The 21988-nt window shown below is 47.2% G+C and overlaps 1 protein-coding gene across 3 annotated transcripts; it reads left to right on the forward strand.

The window, feature by feature from the left end:
* Nucleotides 1-66: 66 nt before the first annotated feature.
* UBFD1 (ubiquitin family domain containing 1) lies at nt 67-16876 on the forward strand. Of its 3 annotated transcripts, XR_008954906.2 has the most exons (9): nt 67-232; nt 415-744; nt 1936-2144; nt 4678-4743; nt 5099-5204; nt 6516-6566; nt 7027-7209; nt 9461-9543; nt 12958-12984. XR_008954906.2 is itself a non-coding variant. In XM_003813709.5 (7 exons), the coding sequence occupies exons 1-7, from the start codon at nt 208-210 to the stop codon at nt 13066-13068; spliced, it is 930 nt and encodes a 309-aa protein (XP_003813757.4). In that variant the 5' UTR covers nt 102-207; the 3' UTR covers nt 13069-16876. The 3 variants fall into 3 exon arrangements, 2 of the variants coding, with proteins under 2 accessions (XP_057155988.2, XP_003813757.4); XM_003813709.5 differs by lacking the exons at nt 6516-6566; nt 7027-7209 and having other exon boundaries at nt 102-232; nt 12958-16876; XM_057300005.2 differs by lacking the exons at nt 6516-6566; nt 7027-7209; nt 9461-9543 and having other exon boundaries at nt 12958-16876.
* Nucleotides 16877-21988: the final 5112 nt, after the last annotated feature.

Consider the following 21988-nt stretch of genomic DNA (forward strand, 5'->3'; position numbering starts at 1 on the left):
TTTCCCGGACCCGCCCCCTTCAGCTTGGGAAAGCGAAAGCGTGGCAGGGGCCGGACCTGGGAGCGGAGGAGGCGGGTCTCCATAGAAACCTCCACCTGTTTCCGGCCGGGCTGTGAGAGATTAGGGGCTGCTGCGGGGGCCAATCTCAGCCAGCTCGCCTCTTCCCAGCGGCCTCTGCGGGAGCGGTGGGTGTTGTACACAATCATCATGGCGGCGGCCGGGGCCCCGGATGGTGAGTGCGGTGGGGGTGGCGGGCGCCGGGCCGGGGCTGAGGTTGCGGTCGCTCCTCTGGGGGATGCGGCCCGGCCCGGGAGGGAGAACCGCGGCTCGGGAACGGAGGTCCGGCGGCGCCCGGACAGCGTCCGTTCCCAAGCCCAGCCCGCGGCGAGCGCCCACCCCCTAACCCCCTTGCAGGCATGGAGGAACCTGGCATGGACACGGAGGCCGAGACTGTGGCTACTGAGGCTCCCCCGCGGCCCGTCAACTGCCTGGAGGCCGAAGCCGCGGCGGGGGCGGCGGCCGAGGACTCCGGCACCGCACGAGGCAGCCTGCAGCCGGCCCCGGCCCAGCCCCCTGGGGACCCCGCAGCCCAGGCCTCGGTCAGCAACGGCGAAGACGCGGGCGGCGGCGCGGGCAGGGAGCTGGTGGACTTGAAGATCATCTGGAACAAGACCAAGCATGACGTGAAGTTCCCCCTGGACAGCACAGGCTCCGAGCTGAAACAGAAGATCCACTCGATTACAGGTAATTCCTGTGGCGCTGACAGCCAATCTTCCCCACCCCGCCTCTTGATGGCCCTTGCACCCAACTAGGCACCTGGTGGCTTTCCTTGCATCAGGTCCCCCGATCCTTACAGCAATCTTGTGAAGGATACTTGGATGCCCATTACTCAGCTGGGGAAAGAGACTCAAGTTTATAGAGCTAGTAAGTTGCAGAGCTGGGATTAAAGCCGAAGTCTGACGTTTAGGCCCCAATTTCTCATTGATGTTGCTCTAACATCTCTAATTAAAAAATCACCTAAGGCACTTGTTTTACAGCTTCTGGGCCCTTTCCCAGGAGATTCTGATTCAGTGGGTCTGGGATGTAGCCAGGAATTTATTTTTAGCAAATATCTTAGGTAATTCTTCTAAGCGAAGTTTAGGAAACACTGCTATTGACTTTGATGCTGGTTCTTCACAGTCGATTCTGTTTCTTAATTTTACCTTGTTTATAGCTCTTTGCCATCTGAAATTTCTTTTCTTTTTCCTTTTTTTTTTTTTTTTTTTTGAGACGGAGTCTTGCTCTGTTGCCCAGGCTGGAGTGTACTGGCACCATCTTGGCTCACTGCAACCTCCGCCTCCCAGGTTCAAGCGATTCTCCTGCCTCAGCCTCCCGAGTAGCTGGGATTACAGGTGCCCGCTACCCCGCCGGGCTAGTTTTTTTTATTTTGTCCACCCACCTCGGCCTCCCGAAGTGCTGGGATTACAGGCATAAGCCATCACTCCTGGCCTTGAACTTTTTTTTTTTTTTAAAGCTTTCTACATGTAGCCTTGTAAACTCCATTAAGAACAGGAGTTTTGTCTCTATTGGCTTCTGTAGCTCTGATGCCTGTGGATTCTCACTTAATATGTGAATGATTTAGATGACTGAGGAACAACTTGGAAAGAATGAGAGCTAGTACTTACTGAAGAATTATTCAGTGCTAGCTACCGTACTAAATGCCCCGCATTGGTCTCTTAATCCTTGAAACAGGTCTGTACAGAAGGACTTACTCTAATAAATCTTCTACAGTTCTAGAAACTGAGGTTCAGAGGTTGTAAATCTCCCAAGTTCACAAAGCTAATAGGTGGTGGAGGCAGTATTCACTTTTTGGTCTGTTACCAAAGAGCTGTGTAGTATCCATACATTTTTCTTTCCTTCCTTCCTTTCACTGTCCACCTTCTACCTTTTCCTAAGGTCTCCCGCCTGCCATGCAGAAAGTCATGTATAAGGGACTCGTCCCCGAGGATAAAACATTGAGAGAAATAAAAGTGACCAGTGGGGCCAAGATCATGGTGGTTGGCTCCACCATCAATGATGTTTTAGCAGTAAACACACCCAAAGATGCTGCGCAGCAGGATGCAAAGGCCGAAGAGAACAAGAAGGAGCCTCTCTGCAGGCAGAAAGTGAGTCCATCTTGTGCTTCTTGGTCTTGAGAAATTTGAGGCTTTGTCCTCTTGAGCCGTGGCTGGTTATATTCTCCCTAGAATAAGCTCCTTTTTGGACAGGGCCCATGATGGAAATTTATGGCAGCAGTTGGGTGCCGCAGAGTGGAGGTGACAACTACCTGAGATTTGCAACTTTGTCTCATCTGGCGGGTCAGTGTGTCTCAAGTCTACCTACTTTAGGATAAGAACTTGGTAAAGGGAGGCTTCAGACTATGTGTTGAAAGGAATCAGACGTGGGTTTCTCTCTCTTATTTAGTGCCAGAGAAAACTACCAGTACTAGAAGTAAGCCCTCATTTTGTACAAGTGCTTACATTTGGCTTTTTGGTTTGTGGCTTTCCCCAAGTCGACAAGCCTGGCTAGGCATGGAAATCAGCAACTCTCGGAGGTTCCCCTAAAGCTGACCGTTTCAGGAAGCTAAATGAAGCTGAGTAGGAAGACAACTACACTGTTGGATTTGTTTATTTATTTTTTTGTCCTGATCTGTGAAATAGGAGCTTGGTTTTTTACGTTCTCTGTTCTTTTGGCTGCAAGAGATCCTGCCTTGTCTTGTGCTCATCATAGCCATTAACATTCTTTTACGTAACGAGGAAAAGTGAGATTATTTTACTATGGAAGGAACAGGTTGTAAGAATCATCACTTGTTATCTTTTTACCTGGCAAATTCTACTGATTGCTGTGTAGCCTCCTGATCGTTCTTCCTAGTGTTCCAAGGAAGACAGGTATTCTCAACTGTGTCTGAAGTAGAGTAGATAAACTTCAATCAACATCATTTAGTGACCATAGACACTAAGATATATGACCAACAGTAAGAAAAGGACACAGTTTGTGTTACAGATCCATAATCCCCCATGTGTGCTTCCAAAACCCCAAAGGAGTATAAAAACGAAAAGTGTTTTTATAAATTTAACAGCAAAACCTGACCAGAATTAGTGTGAATTTTCCTCTTTGGTGACAAGGTACTGCCCCAGACCCCACAGAGAAGATTGTTATGTATTTGAAAGCAATATTATCTTTATAAAACTTCCAAAACCTTGAAAGTTCAAAACTCTAGGGTTTCAGATAAGGGGTTATAAACCTATATTAATTATCTAAAAGGTGTTGATTTGGAGACTTCACCCCCACATATGGGGTCTCAGTGTCTTGAAACCGATTGAGTTTCTTCTCATATTCCTGTTTTTCTTTGCCACATGTATGAAATAGTGAAATGTGAGCACGTCAGATAGGAGTGGTCGCAATGGTCACACCCTTGGAGCATAACATGCCTCCTAAATACAGGTTTTTAGTTACTAATGGTAGCTTAACAGGCTTAGAACTGTTCTCCACAGTACAGGAAATCTTGTTCAAAAGGTACTTGAAAGGTGTGACTCGAATTGTACTTCCAGCCCATGCTGCTGTGTTTCATTGAGGCCAATTATGATGCATCACATGACCTAATGAGAGGGATATCGTCCCTTGCCTTTTTACCAGCTTATTAAGGGGTCTGGGGGTGATGTCTGGAGTGACTTTTTGCTAGCAGTCTGGCAGTGCTGAGTTTATTCCTCCCAGAGGGATTCCACCATGCCAGTGAGGATTTGGGCTGGCTTGTGGCTGCCTAGTGCTTACATTTGATTAAATTGTTACCTTCTATCCGTTCATTGTCCCCTAGTTCCAGCCTTCCAAGCAATGGCTATGCCTATAAGGCCACAGATGGAGAAGAAAGAAGACTCAGGCATTTAGGCCAGGCAGGAGAGCTGTTTAAGGGGCCCTGAACTTAGAATCCTTAAAGAGCTGCCTCAGAGTTCTTGGGGCAGGCGGTAGGGGTGGAGTTTAGAGGCTTCTTAATGTCAGGTTATAGAGTAATAAGCATTTCTTTCTGAAAGGTGGCTCTTCCAGGTTCCTGTTTAGCTGGAGTTAAGGGTAGGGCAGTGGGGAAAACTTCAGCGATGGGCTGGGTCTCCCATTTGTTGAAGAACTGCTCCTCCTAGGCAGTTAGACGGATTACCAGCATCTTATACTGTTCTCTGGAAGTTTAAGTTGAAAAAGGTGGGTGCCATTTTTTGTCTGCTAGGAGAGCAACACCCTTTGTCGCCCTCTTTAGTTTGATGGTTTAATCATTTCAGTGGTGATTTTTTTTTTTTTTTTTTTTGAGGGGAGAAGGGCAATCTGGAAATCCCGTTTGCTGTAGAACTTTGATATCTAATATGGTAGCTAGCCACATGTGGCTGGTTAAAATGAAATTAAGAATTCAGTTCCTCAGTCATAGTAGCTGCATTTCAAGTGTGTAATAGTCACAGCAGTAGGTAGTGGCTAGCACAGGTACGAACATATTCGCCCTCCCAGAAAGTTCTGCTGGACAGCACTGTGCTATAGTTTCAAAGGATCCATAGTCTGTCGTCATTAAAAGCTTTTGAGCCAAAACACTAAGGCTTTCTTCATCCTCTCTTTCAAGGGAATAGTAACACGACGAAATGTAGTCAGCTGTTTCATTTCATTCTCTCTTCTGACTTATAGCAACACAGGAAAGTGTTGGATAAAGGAAAACCTGAAGATGTGATGCCATCTGTTAAGGGTGCCCAGGTAAGGCGGATTTCTTTGTGAGCATTCTGAAAATGAGGCAGCCCCACCGTCTGACTTGAGGTTCCTCCAATCCTGTCCCTTCTCTTTTTTCCCTGTTTTTTTTTTTTTTTGAGACAGAGTCTTGCTCTGTCACCCAGGCTGGGGTGCGCCACCACACCTGGCTAATTTTTGTATTTTTAGTAGAGACGGGGTTTTACCATGTTGCCCAGGCTAGTCTCCAACTCCTGACCTCAGGTGATCTGCCCGCTTTGGCCTCCCAGTGTGCTGGGATTACAGGCGTGAGCCATCGCGCTTGGCCCCCTTCTCTTTTTTTCTGACTGTCCCTCCATCTCTTACCATGCTCTTGTGCCTTCAGGAGCGCCTGCCAACGGTACCGCTGTCCGGCATGTACAATAAATCTGGAGGAAAAGTGAGACTCACCTTTAAACTAGAACAAGACCAGCTGTGGATTGGCACTAAAGGTATGTTCTTCCTCGCCTCCTTGCTGGCCCACTGCCTGCCTCTGGCACCCAGCAGCACTCACATTTTAGAGTGCGATTTCACCCCTCCTTCTGAAACCTCTCTCTCCACTGTGCTTTGCTTGCTTCTGGCTTTTAAATTTGCTTTTAGATGCTCGCCTTTTGTTTGGACCCTTTTCCCTCATTGTTTTCAGTCTGATCTTAGGGCTGATCCACCAAACATTGGCTCTTCAGTTGCACACAGATTCGGAGGTCCCAAACATGTGGCCCAAGGGCCAAATCTGGTCCACAGAAAAATGTTTTGTGGGATGACACACAATCTGTAAAAATTGGGAGATTTCACTAATCTGATTTTTTTTTTTTTTTTTTTGGCTTCTCTTGAAAACTCAAATGATCTGGCCCTTTGGGGCCTGCATTCTCACATGGCATCAATCCGCTAGAGCCGAGTGGTGGTTTCCAGTGGGCCATAGTACAGTCCTCATGGTCCCATTTACCTTAGAAGTAGCCAGCTTTGTTCATTTGTCACCTGCCTGGCCCCTGTAGGTCAGAGTTTGACCCTATAGTAGGTGAAGTTTTCCTAACCGCTGCCGAGGAATCTGCCTCTCCCTCCCCGCCTGGTTGCCCTCTGCCTGCCCCACCCCCGCCTGTGCACGGTGTCTGGATCAGCCTTGCTGTTTGCTGGGAAGTGTCTCTGACTGTCCTCCCTCTCCCTTCCCCCAGATGGTTACAAAGTCTTGTTAGTTACACTGCAGAACTGTCTGTCCCTTTCTTTGCCACACTGTTGTGCCAGTTAAAGTTCCCAAGCATCTTTAAACTTGGTCTGTTCAAAGCGAGTTACCCTGTTTCACTGCCCCATCTGTGTTTTCTTCTGTCCTGTCCATCTTACCTACTGCTTTTTATCCTGGGTACCCGTGCTCAAGGACCTTTGGCTGTTTAAGGACACATTCAAATGCCTAACCATAGCGTTCAGTGTTCTCAACACTGGGCCTTAGTTTAAATTTTGGTTCCAGCTTCTGGCCTGTTTGCCCTGTGGTCCCCTGTGTATTTTAGCCACATCTCTCTGTGAAACTCCCAGTGTGCTTTGCACAGCTCCTTGTCTTTGCTCATGCTGTGCCCTTACCTGGAATGCCTTTTTCCCATTCCTTGTTATTAATAAAATCTTCCAAGGCCCTACTTAAATGTCCTCTCCGAATGAAGCCTTCCTTGATTCTCCCCCCACCCTCCAAATGACTTGCTGCCGCTTCTGTTCATAGAGCGCTTCGTTTATATCCCCAGAGCACTCATTACTCTCTGACTTGTCTGTCCCCCTGTTAGATTCCTGGAGGGAACCGAACATGCCTAAATCACCTGTTTCTGGCCAGCACTGTAGGTATTGAGTGTTCGAGGTAAATGCTAAAGAGAAGTATAGGGGGTCCCATCATCTGACGTTCACTGGTTTCAGGGACAGACCATTTAGTGAGACTCCACTTAAAATGGGACCAAGTTTTATGGAGAATAATTGGGGCAGGGGTGGTGGGAAGAGAGAGTTTTTAATCATCTAAAACACAAAAATCAGTGTTCAACCCTATACTGATTGTTAAAATGAACAAAAATTGAAATGCCAAAAATGCTTGAGTTTTCTATCAATTTTATGATAACTTGCTATTTTCTTCATTTCACATTCAACTCTAACTGCATGGTCAAAGCAAGTTTTGCAGAATATCTGAGGGTTCCCCCCAGTTTTTGCAAGGGCCTTTGAACCCTCTGCTAGATCATTCTCTTCTGTAGAGCCTGTCCATCTTCCCTTTATCAGTAGTAAGCTGCCCAGCCTCTGTCAACTTTGCAGGTGATTTTGCTTAGTTCTGTCTCATCACATTCACTTGCTGAAGTGCATAGACTTCCTGCCTCTTGCTGGACCTCTACTTTTGCTTGTGGGCAGCCTCATTGAAGGCAGTTGCTACGGCTGACCTGGAAAGACCCTGCCATGAAGATAGGTGCAGGCAGAGAAGTCTGGATGGGAACTAAGTCTGTAAGTGCTCATTGGTTCCTTGGGGAATATTTCTGTGTCAGGAAGTTGTATAGGGAACACGTAACTGCAGGAACTGACAGAACAAGAACTTCTTGACCCTGTATTGGAAGTTTTCTTTTTGCTAGTAGGAGCAGCCGCCTTCCTGCTTTGGCCTAAAGGGAGAGCTGTAGAAGAAGCTCAATATGTTGGGGCTTCTGAGCCCTTGAAAGCCTCCTTACTCACCAGTCTTGTTGAGGAGCATGGCCATGGACTACTCATGTTTTGTAGGGTTGAACAAGGTTAAGATTTTCATTCCCACCCATAGCACTGTACCTCTGGAGCCCAAGGGGCAGGCACTCTTGTCACTTGCCCAGTCCTGTTACCTAAGTGTCATAAGCACTCATAAGAGGACAGCTTGTTCTGGGAGTTGGCTGCTAGCCACTGGCTTCGTCTTTCTGCTGGCAAGAAGCGGCGGCTATGGAATGACCATCCCAGCAGCGAGTTGGCCTCTTCGTGGGGCGCTTTGCTGAGTAAGTGACCCTTAAGGGCTGCTACTCTTGACTAAACTCTGCTAGCTTGTGTAGGAGGAGGCAGTTCTAACAGCCTCAAAAGAATGAGAACAAGCTCCAGGCAGGAAACCGGAAGCCGCTGGAGGAGAGCATGTACCCTGCTCGTAGGAAAGTTGAATCTGGCTGAAGGTCTGATGTAGTGATCAGGAGTGTGGGTCCAGAATTGCCCAATTTTTGGAGTTTTCAAGAGAAGCCAGAAATCTGTTGTATATTTTTGTGAAATCTCCAGACATTTCAGGATGAAAGGTGTTTTAAAAGTTTCCATCTTAAAGACAGCTGCTGCCCAGGTCCTGCTTTAGGACCGACTGTTGTAGAGCCACTAGAAGTCCAAACCTAAATAAACATCTTCAGGTCCCTTCTCCCCAGCCCCCATTTTTCAGATACTGAGGCCCACAGAACTGAAGTAAAATGTCTTAAGTCCCCAGCTAGACCAGAACGCTGGTCTCTAAATACCTAGTCTGTTCGGCCAACTTATCTATTTTTAGACTCTACCTTTCCAGATTTTTCTTTCTGCAAAGGCTGCAAGTTTTTTTCCACTTGGTTTAGCTGTTTGCTGAGCCTCCCCGCCCCCCTCCCCCTGCGCCCCCGTCCCAGAGGTGTCTGCTGCTCCAGGATGGCCATGTCCCGTTGTGCAGGTGCACCTCGCCTCCCCTGACCTCACCCAGTCCCGCTTCACTTGGCTCACTCCCGGCAGTCTCATCTCACTCCAGGCATCCCTTGCTGCCCCCTTCTCTTACCTGCCATCCTCCTTAAACTCGCCTCAATGTCTTCTGACCCCATATGATCAGTGGTATCTCAAGTGTTAATCACAAAAGGTTATAAATGTTTTAAGAGAACTTCATAAAAGTGTGTGAATATAGAGTGTGGAGGACTTGAGGAGGGAGGCGGGGGAAGGGAGCAGGGTCGTGGTATAGAATCTAGCCCTAAAATCCAGGCACTCCCCTTCCCTTGTGAGAGCCACAGGGGCACGTGTTGCCTCTTTGTTCGTAGGCCTCTTGACTCTCCCTACTGCCCAAGACCTTAGTCAATGCTGGGCTTGCATAAGGTTACAAAGGAATTTCTTGGGTATTTATTTATTTTATATATTTTTTTGTTGAGATGGAGTTTCGCTCTTTGGCCCAGGCTGAAGTAAAGTGGCATGATCTCGGCTCACTGCAACTTCTGCCCCCTGGGTTCAAGCGATTCTCGTGCTTCAGCCTCCTGAGTAGCTGGGATTATAGGTGCCCACCACCACGCCTGGCTAATTTTTTGTATTTTTAGTAGAAACGGGGTTTCGCCATGCTGGCCAGGCTGGTCTCAAACTCCTGATCTCAGGTGATCCACCCACCTTGGCCAAATCCTAACTCGCAAGATGTTAGGATTACAGGCTTGAGCCACCACGCCTGGCCTTTCTTGGATATTTATTAACCATCAGACTTTTAAAAAATAATCCCAGGGAAGATACAGTTCTGCCCTCAGAGACCTTTACTATACCATTGCCAAACCCAGTTTCCCACTTGCTCCTACGGAGTTCCCAGCTCCCACACGAAGCCCTATGTGCACTGGTCAGAAGACCCTGTCGTGTTGTCCCCAGAGGGCATGGCGCCAGTCACTTGAGTTTACTGTAGATCCCGCAGCCACCAGCCCTGATGAGGGACTGCTGAGTCAGAGAAGTTAGAACAGGAGGGCCCTTTGAATAATCACTGTAATCCCTCTCAACTTAGAGCGGACTGAGAAATTGCCCATGGGCTCCATAAAAAATGTGGTCAGTGAACCTATCGAAGGACATGAAGACTACCACATGATGGTAAGTAGCGCTGGCTGAGTTCAGCCCCTCTCACTAGACTCCCACTTCACCTGGCAGGAAACAGTTTTAACTGAGCTTGTTTAACGGAAGAAAACTCAGTCTCCAGAAGATGCACTTTTTTAAGACCCTGATGTTTTCTTCATCTACTTAGAACTTAATCCATGGCCTCTATTCCTAGTTCTGTTTATTTTACACCCCCCCACACACACCTTCCATCAGTTTAAAGGGGATATGTTTTCTCTTACCTCTTTTAGAAAAGTCTCTCTTGCCTCCCTCTTGTCATGTGTTGTTTCTAGACCAGGAAAATAAATATAAAGAGGAGGAATGACTTGTGGATTTTCATTATAAGTTTTATCTTGCTTGTAAAACAAAACTTGCCCTTAGCCTTGGTGTTGGTGAGGGCACCAGGCAGCCTCTTTTCTGTAATAACGATGCCGCTCTTCCAGGCCCAGTGGCTGAGGGCCTCGTGGGGAAGACGGGCTCTGTGGAGCATCTATTCTGCATGGAACCCACTCTGCAGAGAGCAGGCTACTCTTTCCCAAGACAGAATGTTTGGAGGTGTTGTGCAGGTCTGCAGAACAAAGCAAAAAATTCATTCATCTGGTAAAATGAGCAGCTTAGGCAGTTTCCAAAATTTTCCCAGTGCTCTTTGGAGGAGCCACATTGACCACGAAGTTGATTCTGCAGTTGCCCATCAGGGGCCTGGCCTGAGCAGCTGTAATGTGAGGGCGGGGCCTCCGGCCATTGTTCATCCAAGGAGGCAGGCCTTTCAGTGTCCATCCCACAGTGGTGAAGCCACATCAGCCCATCCCAGGGAAAAGAAGGAACTAGTGGTTTGACCAGTAGATTGGGATAACAAGTCCCAGGCAGAGAGATGTGTTGGAAGATCCTCTTGCTATAGAAAAAAATCAAAGGGGCTTAAAATATGGTGGGCAAGGGAGGCAGCCCTGTTGGCATCCTGCCTAGTGTGGCTGTAGCAAGGCTTTAGCTGGGAGTGCAGTCCCTAGACTGTGGGGCTCTTGGGGTTTTGTCTTCTGGAAGTGATGATGCCCCTTGGCAGCCGTGATGATGCCCCTTGGCAGCCCTTCCACCCCTACTCTCTCTGTAGTCTTTTTTTTTTTTTTTTTGAGACGGAATCTCGCTCTGTCACCAGGCTGAAGTGCAGTGGCGCTATCTCGGCTCACTGCAGCCTCTGCCTCCCAGGTTCAGGCGATTCTCCTGCCTCTGCCTCCTGAGTAGCGGGGATTACAGGCTCACGCCACCACACCCAGCTAATTTTTGTATTTTTAGTAGAGATGGGGTTTCACCATGTTGGCCAAGATGGTCTCAATCTCTTGACCTGGTGATCCGCCCACCTCAGCCTCCCAAATTGCTGGGGTTACAGGCGTGAGCCTCCATGCCCAGCCCTCTCTCTGTAGTCTTTATTACAAGGATTGCAGACAAATTGGTTTGGCCTGGTCAGTTATTTTTTTCTGTTTTAACAGTTGGGCCGGGCGTGGTGGCTCACGCCTGTAATCCCAGCACTTTGGGAGGCTGAGGTGGGCGGATCATGAGGTCAGGAGTTTGAGACCAGCCTGACCAACATGGTGAAGCCCCGTCTCTACTAAAATTACAAAGATTAGCTGGGCATGGTGGCGGGCACCTGTAATCCCAGCTACTCAGGAGGCAGAGGCAGGAGAACTGCTTGAATTGCTTGAACCTGGGAGGCGAAGGTTGTAGTGAGCAGAGATCGTGCCACTACACTCCAGCCTAGGTGACAGAGACTCCGTCTCAAAAAACAAACAAACAAAAAAAAACAGTTGGACTTGAATGTTTTTAACTGGGCCCTATCACTCCTTTTTGAATAGTTTGTGTTGCCAGTCACACCCTGTAGGGTTTGTAGCCTGACTTTTCAAGCAGTGTGGTGGTAGGGTGTCCAAGGAAGTTGAGTGGACTGTTTTGGACGTCTTTGGAGGAATTGGTGTGGATGGGTAATGACTTAGTATTTCATTGAAATGTTCATTTCTCTCGAGTTATTTCTGGCAGAGGATAGCTCTAGTAGTCCCCTTCTCTTTTCCAAACACCTTTACCTTTGTCCTAATGAAAGTACTTAGTTATCTCTTTGGGCACATGCTATTTCTCTAGCTAAATTAACATGTCATCATTCACAGTTGGAAAACTGTGGCTGTGCTTTTTCATTTTTAGAGAAATGTTTTTAAAATACAGAAAAGAGGCTGGGCGCAGTGGCTCACACCTGTAATCCCAGCACTTTGGGAGGCCGAGGTGGGTGAGTCACTTGAGGTCAGGAGTTTAAGACCAGCCTGGCCAACATGGTGAAACCCTGTCTCTACTGAAAATACAAATATTTAGCTGGGCATGGTGGCGCGCACCTGTAATCCCAGCTACTTGGGAGGCTAAGGGAGGAGAATCGCTTGAAAGTGGGAGGCGGAGGTTGCAGTGAGCTGAGATTGCACCGCTGCACTCCAGCCTGGGCAACAGAGCGAGACTCCAGCTCAGAAAAAATAAAATACAGAAAAGAAAGAGAATAACTGTCACAAACCCATATATCCATCACTGAGAAGTGGCAATTGTAAATATTTTGTAATTTGCTTTAATTTTTTTAAATAAAAGAAATAAAGTTTATTCACAGCAATGATGGCCCCACTGTCTTCCCCTCCCCCCATTACCATCGTCATGTGTCACGTGCGTCCTTCCCATCTATCCATTCTTTGATTTACACGTGTATCCACGAACAAGATGGAGTATTGTTTTGTGCTTCCAGTTTTCGTAAATGGTATTATGTATTGTTCTACAACTTGCTTTTCTTTGGTTCAACATAAGAATCTGTCAGTATTAACTGTAGATCCATATGGACCCAGTTGATACCTCTTTAAAAAGAGCTCCAGTATCGGTGTGACTAAGCCTTGTCACTTTGAATTCTGCATTCCCTTACTGATGGATATGTAGGTTGCCCCAGGTTTTTGTGGTTTCAGACAGTGCTGCAATGAACATTCATACCTGTTTTCTTGAGCATGTGTGACAGGTTTTCTAGGGCAGCGTTTCTCCAACTGTGGTCCCTGGATCAGTAGTGTTGCATCACCTGGGAGCTTGCTAGTTTCTCAGGCCCCACCCCAGACCTCCCCAAATTAGAAACTTCACAGGGTTGGAGCCTGCTGATCCGTGTTCCAACAAGCCCTCCGGATGGCTCTGATGACCACTCAGGTTTGAGAACTGCTGCTTTAGGGTTGGCTCAGCTTAACCCTCACCCTGCCTGTTTTTGTTTTTGGTTAGGAGAATGCTCCCCACGTGCAAAGTTTTGTTTGGTTTTTCTTCCCTTTTTAATTAACTCACATCCCAACCCTCCCCCATGTTTGTCCTGCCTGCTTGGTCTCCCGACCTCTGAAGTACCGCTTGGTTTTCCTTTTTCCCTTCCAGGCGTTTCAGTTGGGCCCCACGGAAGCCTCTTACTACTGGGTGTACTGGGTTCCAACTCAATATGTGGATGCAATCAAAGACACTGTGCTGGGGAAATGGCAGTATTTTTGAAAGCACTTTCACCTCTGGCCCAGGAGACTGACCCAAAGTGAAGGACATTGCCGGGAGAGGCCTGCAGCATCCCTGGATTTCAGAGTTCTGGAACTTTGTTCATAAAAAATCTATATTCAATCTGAGGTGATGTGGTGACTGAAGCCAGAGGTGATGTACTTTCACCATTAGCTTAATTTTAACTTAAAATTACCAGTTCCCTTTCTTGCAGTCAGCTTCATACCATTTTTAAAGTCAATACGATGGAAATCAATAAATCTGAATTCCGAACATGTTGTGTGGAATACTCTTAAGTGTGTGTGAGAGTAGATCTGCCAATTATGTTGACAAGGGAATGATCAAAAGCTTTGTTTTTTTTTTTTAAAAAAAAAAAGCAGTTTCAATTGAAATATTTTCATACATCTTTGGTTGCAAACATTTGGACTGCATTGCAATGAGTTGGGGTGTTTTTTTTTTTTTTCCTTTTTTGTATAAAATTGTATGCAAAATGGGGGTGGGTTAGTAAGCCATATATTTCTGTCCATTGATTCAGATTTAATTCTTTCCCTTTTTCATTCTCTCACTTCCTCAATTTGAGTTTTTGTTTTAAGAACCCAAAGATGTCAGTTCTTCTTTTGGTACCTCATCAACGCTTCCTTTCCTGGGCTCCCTCCCGCCGTGCTGCTGCTGCCTGTGAATGCACGGTGGGAGAGGAAGAGCTGCTCAGTCTTGGGCAGGGAGCTCTCACACTTGCTGTGGTGTTCGTTGAGCAGCAGAGTATCTCCCAGTGACTCCTGTTTAAATGTCTTGCCCTTTGGGCCCCCATCTCCGAGGAGTTCCATTGCTGGTTGGATGATTGTCTGCACCCCTCACTGAGCTTGGCCTAGAGGCCCAGCCTGGCGTGGTTGTGCCTGGGCTGTGCCGCTCAACAGCCCCAGCTCCCAAGCAGACAAAGGCCTCTTCCAGGAGGAGCCAGGTAGAAGATAGTTATACAGCCATATAGCTGCAGATCCAGATAACCTTCTTTCTTTGGAAGTTTTCAAGAAATTCTTAAGCAGTCCAAGGATGATTTCAATTATGCTTCTCCATTGGGTCCTTCTGCTCATGCATTCAGTTCAAGTGTCCTTTATCCCAGGTTCAGAGATGCTGCCTTTCTGAAGAAGACATCTGACCCTAGCAGGTTGGCCAATGTTATTGAACAACAAAAATGGGATAAATTGTTTTCATGATTAGCTCACCTTCTTCTGGTTTTAGCCCTTCTGTTCTCTGTACACGTGAACTTCTGTCATCTCCTTCTGGCTTGGTTGCCTCTGAAAGGAGGGAAAGTCTCTTGGTAAATTATCTATTTTGTGCTGTTTGCTGTTTCTCTGCTGCCGTCTTTGCAGTTCTCCTCTCACTGGTTGCAGGCTCTCATAGTAAGGTTTGGCGAGAAATGTTCCAAACATCACATTTTGGATTCTAGGCTGTCACCCCTCATTCTGTGAAACGTATTAGCATGTGTTCGCCCAAGATGACTATTCCTTGTGAGCCAGTTAATGATGATATTCTACGCCCTTCCCTTCTAAGCTGTAGTTCAGGAATCCAGCCCACATAGACAGACTCTTGCTTTCCATGGTGTAGTCAATGCCAAGTGATGCATCTAGGCAGGAAAATCTACTCTTTGCTTTTTTGGGGGCAATTAGTACATTCGTGAAGTGCAGCATCCAAGAAACAGCCTGTTTTTTCATCCCTTGAGAAAGGAGCAGTCATTGCAGCTTTTCTGTCCTTGTCGGCCTGCAGTTCCTGGGGAAAAGAGTGCATCTGAGCTACTTGTCCAAGCCTCTGTCTGCAGGTGACAGGTTTCGGGGGAAATGAGATGCATTAAGTAGAACATCATCTTGGGTCAGACATTGCCCCTTTTGTTTGCCAATGCCCCAGTCCTAGAGACTTGTGCTGACAGTGCCCGCACACCTACTTTTGATCTCTCAGAGCAGGTGGCTCCATCCCCAGACTAGCCTGGCTGCTCTCTGAGGCCCCTCCACCTGCTCCCCTTATTGCCCCATTCTTGTGGCTTGCCAGGCCACTTGGCCTCCCTTCTTGCCGGTGACAGCGTTCCATCATCTCCCCGCTCCCCAAGGGCCAACTGCTTCTCACTCAGGCTGGTGTCATTTCAGGAGGACCAAAGCCTGCGTGAGCCTTTTTATTTTCAGTAAAATGGTGCTTTTTTCCTTACTTCGAGATACTATATATAAATAATAATGTAAATGACACCTTTTCGTACGGAGCTGTTTGAGTATTGCTTTACAGAGCTCACTAAATCAGCTTCAACAATCTTGAGCTCTGTGGCTCCTCACCCTGTCTGCATGGAAGACCTTGCTGGAAGCTCTCGGGAGAGCAGACATAGCACCAGAAGCCACTGGGAGAAGTGTTTTCGATCCGTGTCTGGGCCACAGTAGTATTCACTGTTTAGTCTTTGAGTTCCGTAAGCAGTCTCTTCATACATTTCTTACAGTCTGGAGTGTACTGACTAAATCTGTGTAAGCAAATTGAAATACTCTTTCTTTTAGGTAGCGTCACAGTGGTTTTTTTTTTCCTCAGGATAATTTCTATACAATTTCCTTACTGTCAGAGGGACCAGATCTTTCCCTCACTGTGGCAGGGGCCGTGCAGGTGGATAAAGGAAGAGCTGGTTTCCGGAGAGTGACTGTAACAGCGTTGACTCGAAGCTAGAGATGGAGGGGGTGGCCGTCTCTTAGACATTGGACACCTCTCAGAGCCTCCTGAGGGCTTCTTTGTCTTCTAGAATCTCTACCGATGGTCCTCCTGCAGGTTCTGGCTCACAGACATCATCATGCCTTTTTTTCCCTCCCTGAGGCGCCTTGGCAGAAGAGCGTGACCCTGTGAGCCAGGCCCCCCTTAGCTCTGCTTCAGATCACAGAACACAGACAGACTCGCGAGTTGCTGGACCTCTTTGGTATTAAGTGTTTGAATCCATGGTGGGCCTTTTGCAAGTAGCGTTAGCTCTTTTTAAATGTTGAACTGAGCTAAGGATGCACTTTCTTGTGGACATAGAAGGGGCCCACGTAAGGCCCTGAGTAGGCTCCTTAGTTGCTGCTTTACCTGATGAGGGCCAAAGAGATTAACTCTGCCTCGTTGCCATGTCTCAGAAAAGTTGCCATATTTCACCCAGAAGGGGCTCGTTTTCCTCTTACTCTTACTTTAACCATGTGCCTGGAGGAGCCATTCTGGGCTCTTGCACTTGCCCAGCCTTTCTTTGCCAGGGGCAGAGAAGGGAAAGGGGGTAGATTGAGTGTGCCAAGGGCCGTGCAAGGGCAGGCTTGCTTTCCACCCATCTGCTGAGGGAGCCCTCTCCTCTCGCTCCTTGCCTCTGTTCACACCTGTTGTCTTGGAAGAGGATGGTCCCTTTGTCTTAAGGCTTTGTGATAAAGTCATCTCCAGTTAGGATCTGCACCTGTTTCCTTCGTAATAGTGCCTGGCGGCCTTTCTGAAGTTACAGGTGGTTGGGAGCCCTCTCGCATGCAGAACATCTGGTAGATTGACCTGCCAGGCTGGGTGGTTCTACTGCTTTCTCAATTTCTAAGAACCTTTTTTTTTTTTCTTAAAGAGTTCTGCAGAATTATTTGACAATATTTGTAAGTACCATGTTTCCTTGTGGTGTATGCTCTGTTCTGGTTTCTGTTTTCAAATCAAATGCCTGTTTGGGAGGAGATGAACGTATTTAGTCTATTAGATTTGCGCTGCTGGATTTTTTTTTTAAAGTGTAACCTTGACTAGCTGTCTTATTGTTTATCCTGTAAGATTAGTCAATCGATTAAAGTTTGATAATTAATTGCGTCTCTTTTTCCTTCCAATTCTTCATGCGCCTAATCCATACTGGGGAATAACCAACATTTGGAATTGGACCTGGAGCCATTTCTTTGCCAGTTGTGGTCTTATTTGGCTTTAAGTATATTCAAATGTATTCTCTGCTGAAACAGTTGACATTTACTCTGCAAAATGGTGAAAGTGACCGGTGTGACAGTGAGCCACACTCCTGTTGGAGCAGCATGGTCTGCTCCTTGGTGGGCCCTGGCTTCCACATGTTGGAAGAGAAGCTGCCTCCCTGTACTCACACCTCCTGACTAGTGCCTTGGGCAACCCCACCTAGCCATTTAGCCTTTGAGGACATGTTTTAGAAAACACTGAGATTGGAGCTACAGATTTAGCCACAAGCTATAAAGACCCAGGAGTCGGGAGGAAGAAAATCTATTACCAAAAAATGGGCCAGGCTCACTGGCTCACACCGGTAATCCCAGCACTTTGGAAACCAAGGTGGGAGTATCACTTGAGCCCAGGAGTTTGAGACCAGCCTGGGCAACATAGCAAGAGCCCCATCTCTACAAAAAATACAGATATCGGCCAGGCACGGTGGCTCACGCCTGTAATCCTAGCACTTTGGGAGGCTGAGGTGGATGGATCACCTGAGGTCAGGAGTTTGAGACCAGACTGGCCAACATGGTGAAACCCTGCCTCTACTAGAAAATATAAAAATTAGCCAGATGTGGTGTCAGGTGCCTGTAGTCCCAGCTACTTGGGAGGCTGAGGCACAAGAATCGCCTGAACCCCAGAGGCAGAAGCTGCAGTGAGCTGAGGTTGTGCCACTGCACTCCAGCCTGGGTGGCAGAGCGAGATCCTGTCCCCCCACCAAAAAAAAAGGCAGGGGACTAAAACAGAATCCTTGGTATATGAAGAGTGATGGAGTTTGTCCCTGCTGGTCTCACTTCTTCCTAGCAGGCGGAGGGGGTCAGCTCTTCACTTTTTCACAGTACCTCATAATCCTGAAACAATACGGCTGGATGCTTAGGGATCTGACTCCTACATGGGAGAGGGGGAGCATTGGGATTGTGTCCCATGCTATACGTTGGCTGATGCCCATCTGGAGAATGTGCTATCTGGTACTTCTAGGCTGAGTGTGATGGCTCATGCCTGTAATGCCAACACTTGGGAGGCTGAGGTGGGCAGATACCTAAGGTCGGGAGTTCGAGACCAGCTTGACCAACATGGAGAAACCCCATGTCTACTAAAAATACAAAATTAGGCGTGGTGGTGCATGCCTGTAATTCCAGCTACTAGGGAGGCTGAGGCAGGAGGATCACTAGAACCTGGGAGGTGGAGGTTGCAGTGAGCTAAGATCGTGCCATTGCACTCCAGCCTGGGCAACAAGAGTGAAACTCCATCTCAAAAAAAAAAAAGAGACCACCTAGCAGGGTGTTTTGACCTCTTGCTGTGTGCCAGGCAAATGCTGCTTCTCTAGGCCTCCAGCCCTGGAGGGAAGAATGGACATCACCTTTGGGCGCTCTTCCACCACGTACTTGCTCTAAACACTCTGCATTCAGGTCCTGTGACATCAGCTCCTTCCTTATGTCTTAACAGTGTGAAGAATGTTACTTGCATTATACAGTCAACACTGCACCACATCCCTCCTGTGACCCTCACTTCAGCCACTAGAGGAAATCTTAGGTTCAGAGAAGTTAGATGGCTTAGCCAACATCACATGCCTGTTACCGAGTGAAGCTACAATTCAGAGCCCAGCTTTGCCTGATGCTAAAGTCTGTGCTCTTAGATACTTGCCTGGTACTTGAGAAGTTAGGAAAGAACCCAGCTGCTTTATTTTGCTTTGAAATTTTTTTCTTTCCTTGGTTTTGCTGTGTGTCTTCAGGGCACTAAGTTGGGTGTGTGAGTTGCTTTTTTAAACTTTGAACCTTGGCATTTGTTTGTTGGCTTTATTAATTAGCTTTGCATATTAATAAAGTTAATTTGTCAGTTACATTTGTTTAATTGGCTTTATTTATTAGTTGGCTACCACTTTAAAAATTAAAACAGTAACACATGCACTTGATAAAGAATTTCAGGTGATAGGTAAGTCTTTCACTCAGTTCTCCTAGCTTCTCAACCCCAGCACCAAATCATCCCTGAAGAAGAATTCACATTACGCTCAAGTACTTAAGTGCGCATCCCAGGGGCAGAGGGCCAATCATTCCCACTTAAGCCACTTCCTAGAGTGGGGTGAGGGGACTCCTCAATGGGAACTTAGCAGGAGGGAGCCGGCACTGGGGAAGCACCTCGCCAGCGCTCAGACTCCAAGCCTGACATTTTTCTTGAACTGTTGCTCATTATCTGTTGCCTGCTCAGGTATCCTACAAACACCTCAAATTCAATGCATCAAATCCAATCCTCTGGTCCCTGCTTTAGACCGCAACTCACCCAGTACTGGTACGTTGGGAGATAGCTTAGACACAACTGATCAGATTCTGCCATTTATTTGTTTTATTTTATTTATTTTGAGATGGAGTTTCTGTTGCCCGGGCTGGAATGCAGTGGCATGATCTCGGCTCACTGCAACCTCTGCCTCCCGGGTTCAGGCGATTCTCCTGCCTCAGCCTCCCAAGTAGTTGGGATTACGTGCACCTGCCACCATGCCTGGCTAATGTTTGTATTTTTAGTAGAGACGAGGTTTCGCCATGTTGGCCAGGCTGGTCTCGGACTCCTGACTTCAGGTGATCCACCCACCTCAGCCTCCCAAAGTGCTGGGATTTCAGGTGTGAGCCACTGCACCCCGCCTATTTATTTTTCAATTCTTTTTTAGAGACAGAGTCTCCCTCTGTTGCCCAGGCTGGAGTGCCATGGTGCAGTCATAGCTCACCGTAGCCTCTAATTCCCTGGCTCAAGTGATCCTCCCAGGTTCTGCCATTTTATTCCCAGAATCTCTTGCCCATCCATCTCTCTTTATCCCAATCTCCAAATCTGGGACTAACTGCTACTACAGGCAGGTGACACCGCACTCAGCTAATTTTTAATTTTTTTGAAGAGACAGGGTCTCACGATATTGCCCAGGCTGGTCTCAAACTCCTGGCCTCAAATCAAAGTGCTGGGATTAACAGAACAGGCATGAGCCACCATGCCGGGCCTCTCATGACACTTTTTAAAGTCCAGGCCTTATAAACTCCCACCTTCTGGATTTGTTTCCTCATAATCAGATTCAGGTTAGATGATTTTAGCAAGAGTGCCTCAGAGGTGACATGACCTCAGTGCCTCACATCAGGAGCAGCATAGGAGGTTGACTTGTATCATTGGTGATGCTGAGTATGGTACCTCCACCTAGGTTGTACCTACCTCCCTTACAAGGTGGTGAGCTCCTGGAGATGGGAGACAAACTATATGGTGTGAAACTGTGTACTCAGGCTCCAGGAGTGCTTAACACACAGTGGGTACTTCCTTGTGTGTGGAGCGAGTGAGTGAACTTGCTGTATGGAGAACACAGTGAGAAGACTGAAGCAGCTCCACTGGAGATATGGTGGGGATGGCTGGAGACAGGACTGGGACTGGGTCATGACAGGCTTCACAAACCGCCCTTTCCCAGTGGGAACGGTGTACAACAGAGGCACAGATCCTCCGAGGTGTTTTCAGCAGCTATTAAATACCATATGCATACAATTCCATTTATCCTGTTCTTGAATTCACACACACTTTGGAATGCTACATTTGGCCAGTTTGCTGCCTACCTGTAGTGGCACAGAAGTCTCTCAAAAGAACATTCTGATAAGCTCTTAGAGCAGAAAGAACAGAAAGGCCTTTGCTATTGCTTGAACAACCAGACCCTAAATGGCCTTGGGGATGAATGATGTGTGTGTGTGAGATCCAGTAAATGTCTTCCCTCATTCTGGCTTCTTTGGGGCTTACACCAGCTACTGGATGATGTGAATGGGCTGTTTCACTGCAGGCGTCTGGTGAAGATAGTAGCAAAGCAGGCACTCAAGTGGCAGTACAGTCAGACTTTGTGATCTTAGGCAGACACAATCACAGACGCTTTTTTTTGGTAAAATGTACAGCTGCCATGGGATTTAAAATAGCCAGAACAACTTGGGGACTACCACCAAAATACCCCCAGTGTTAAACTACTAGACGTTCCAATCAAAGGAATAACACACAGCCTGTTTACTCCCTATTTGATCACCAGTGCTTAGTAAGTGCTCAAGCTATTGTTAAATAAATGCAGTTGTAAAAAAAACAATGAGGAAGAGCCTTATCCTCCAGTTTGGCAGTTTTCCAAGATACGTTGCTAAGTATTGCAAAAAAATAAAAAAGGTCTAGTGTAACAATGTATGCTTTTCATAACTGAGGATATGCTTTCTATTGCTAAAAAGGGGCCAGGTGCAGTGCCTCATGCCTGTTATTCCAGCACTTTGGGAAGTGGAGGCGGGAGCATCTTTTGAGCCCAGGAGTTCGAGACCAGCCTGGGTAACACAGTGAGACCCCATCTCTATAAATAACTTAAAAAATTAGCAGTGGTGTGCCTACTTGGGAGGCTGAGGCAGGAGGATGGCCTGAGCCTGGGAGGTTGAGGCTGCGGTGAGCCACAATCGTGTCACTGCACTCAGATTGGGTGACAGTGAATGTCTCAGCTCAAAGAAAACGAGGTTTGCATTCGACCCAGCAATCCCATTACTGGATATACATAAAGGAATATAAATCATTCTACCATAAAGACACACACATGCCTGTGTTCACTGCAACACTATTCACAGTAACAAAGACATGGAATCAACCTAAATGCCCATCAACTGCAGACTGGGTAAAGAAAATGTGTAGGCTGGGTGCAGTGGCTCTCGCCTATAGTCCTAGCACTCTGGGAGGCCAAGGCGGGCGGATCATTTGAGGTCAGGAGTTCGAAACCAATCTGGCCAACATGGTGAAACCCCATCTCTAATAAAAATACAAAGTATCCGGGCATGGTGGCGGATGCCTGTAATCCCAGCTATTCAGGAGGCTGAGGCAGGAGAATCACGTGAACTGGGGAAGCAGAGGTTGTAGTTAGCCAAGATAGCACCATACCACTCCAGCCTGGGTGACAGAGTGAGACTGTCTGAAAAAAAAAAAAAGTGTGTATACACACACACACACA

This window comes from Pan paniscus, chromosome 18, assembly GCF_029289425.2.
Source record: "Pan paniscus chromosome 18, NHGRI_mPanPan1-v2.0_pri, whole genome shotgun sequence".
NCBI classification, from domain to species: domain Eukaryota; kingdom Metazoa; phylum Chordata; class Mammalia; order Primates; family Hominidae; genus Pan; species Pan paniscus.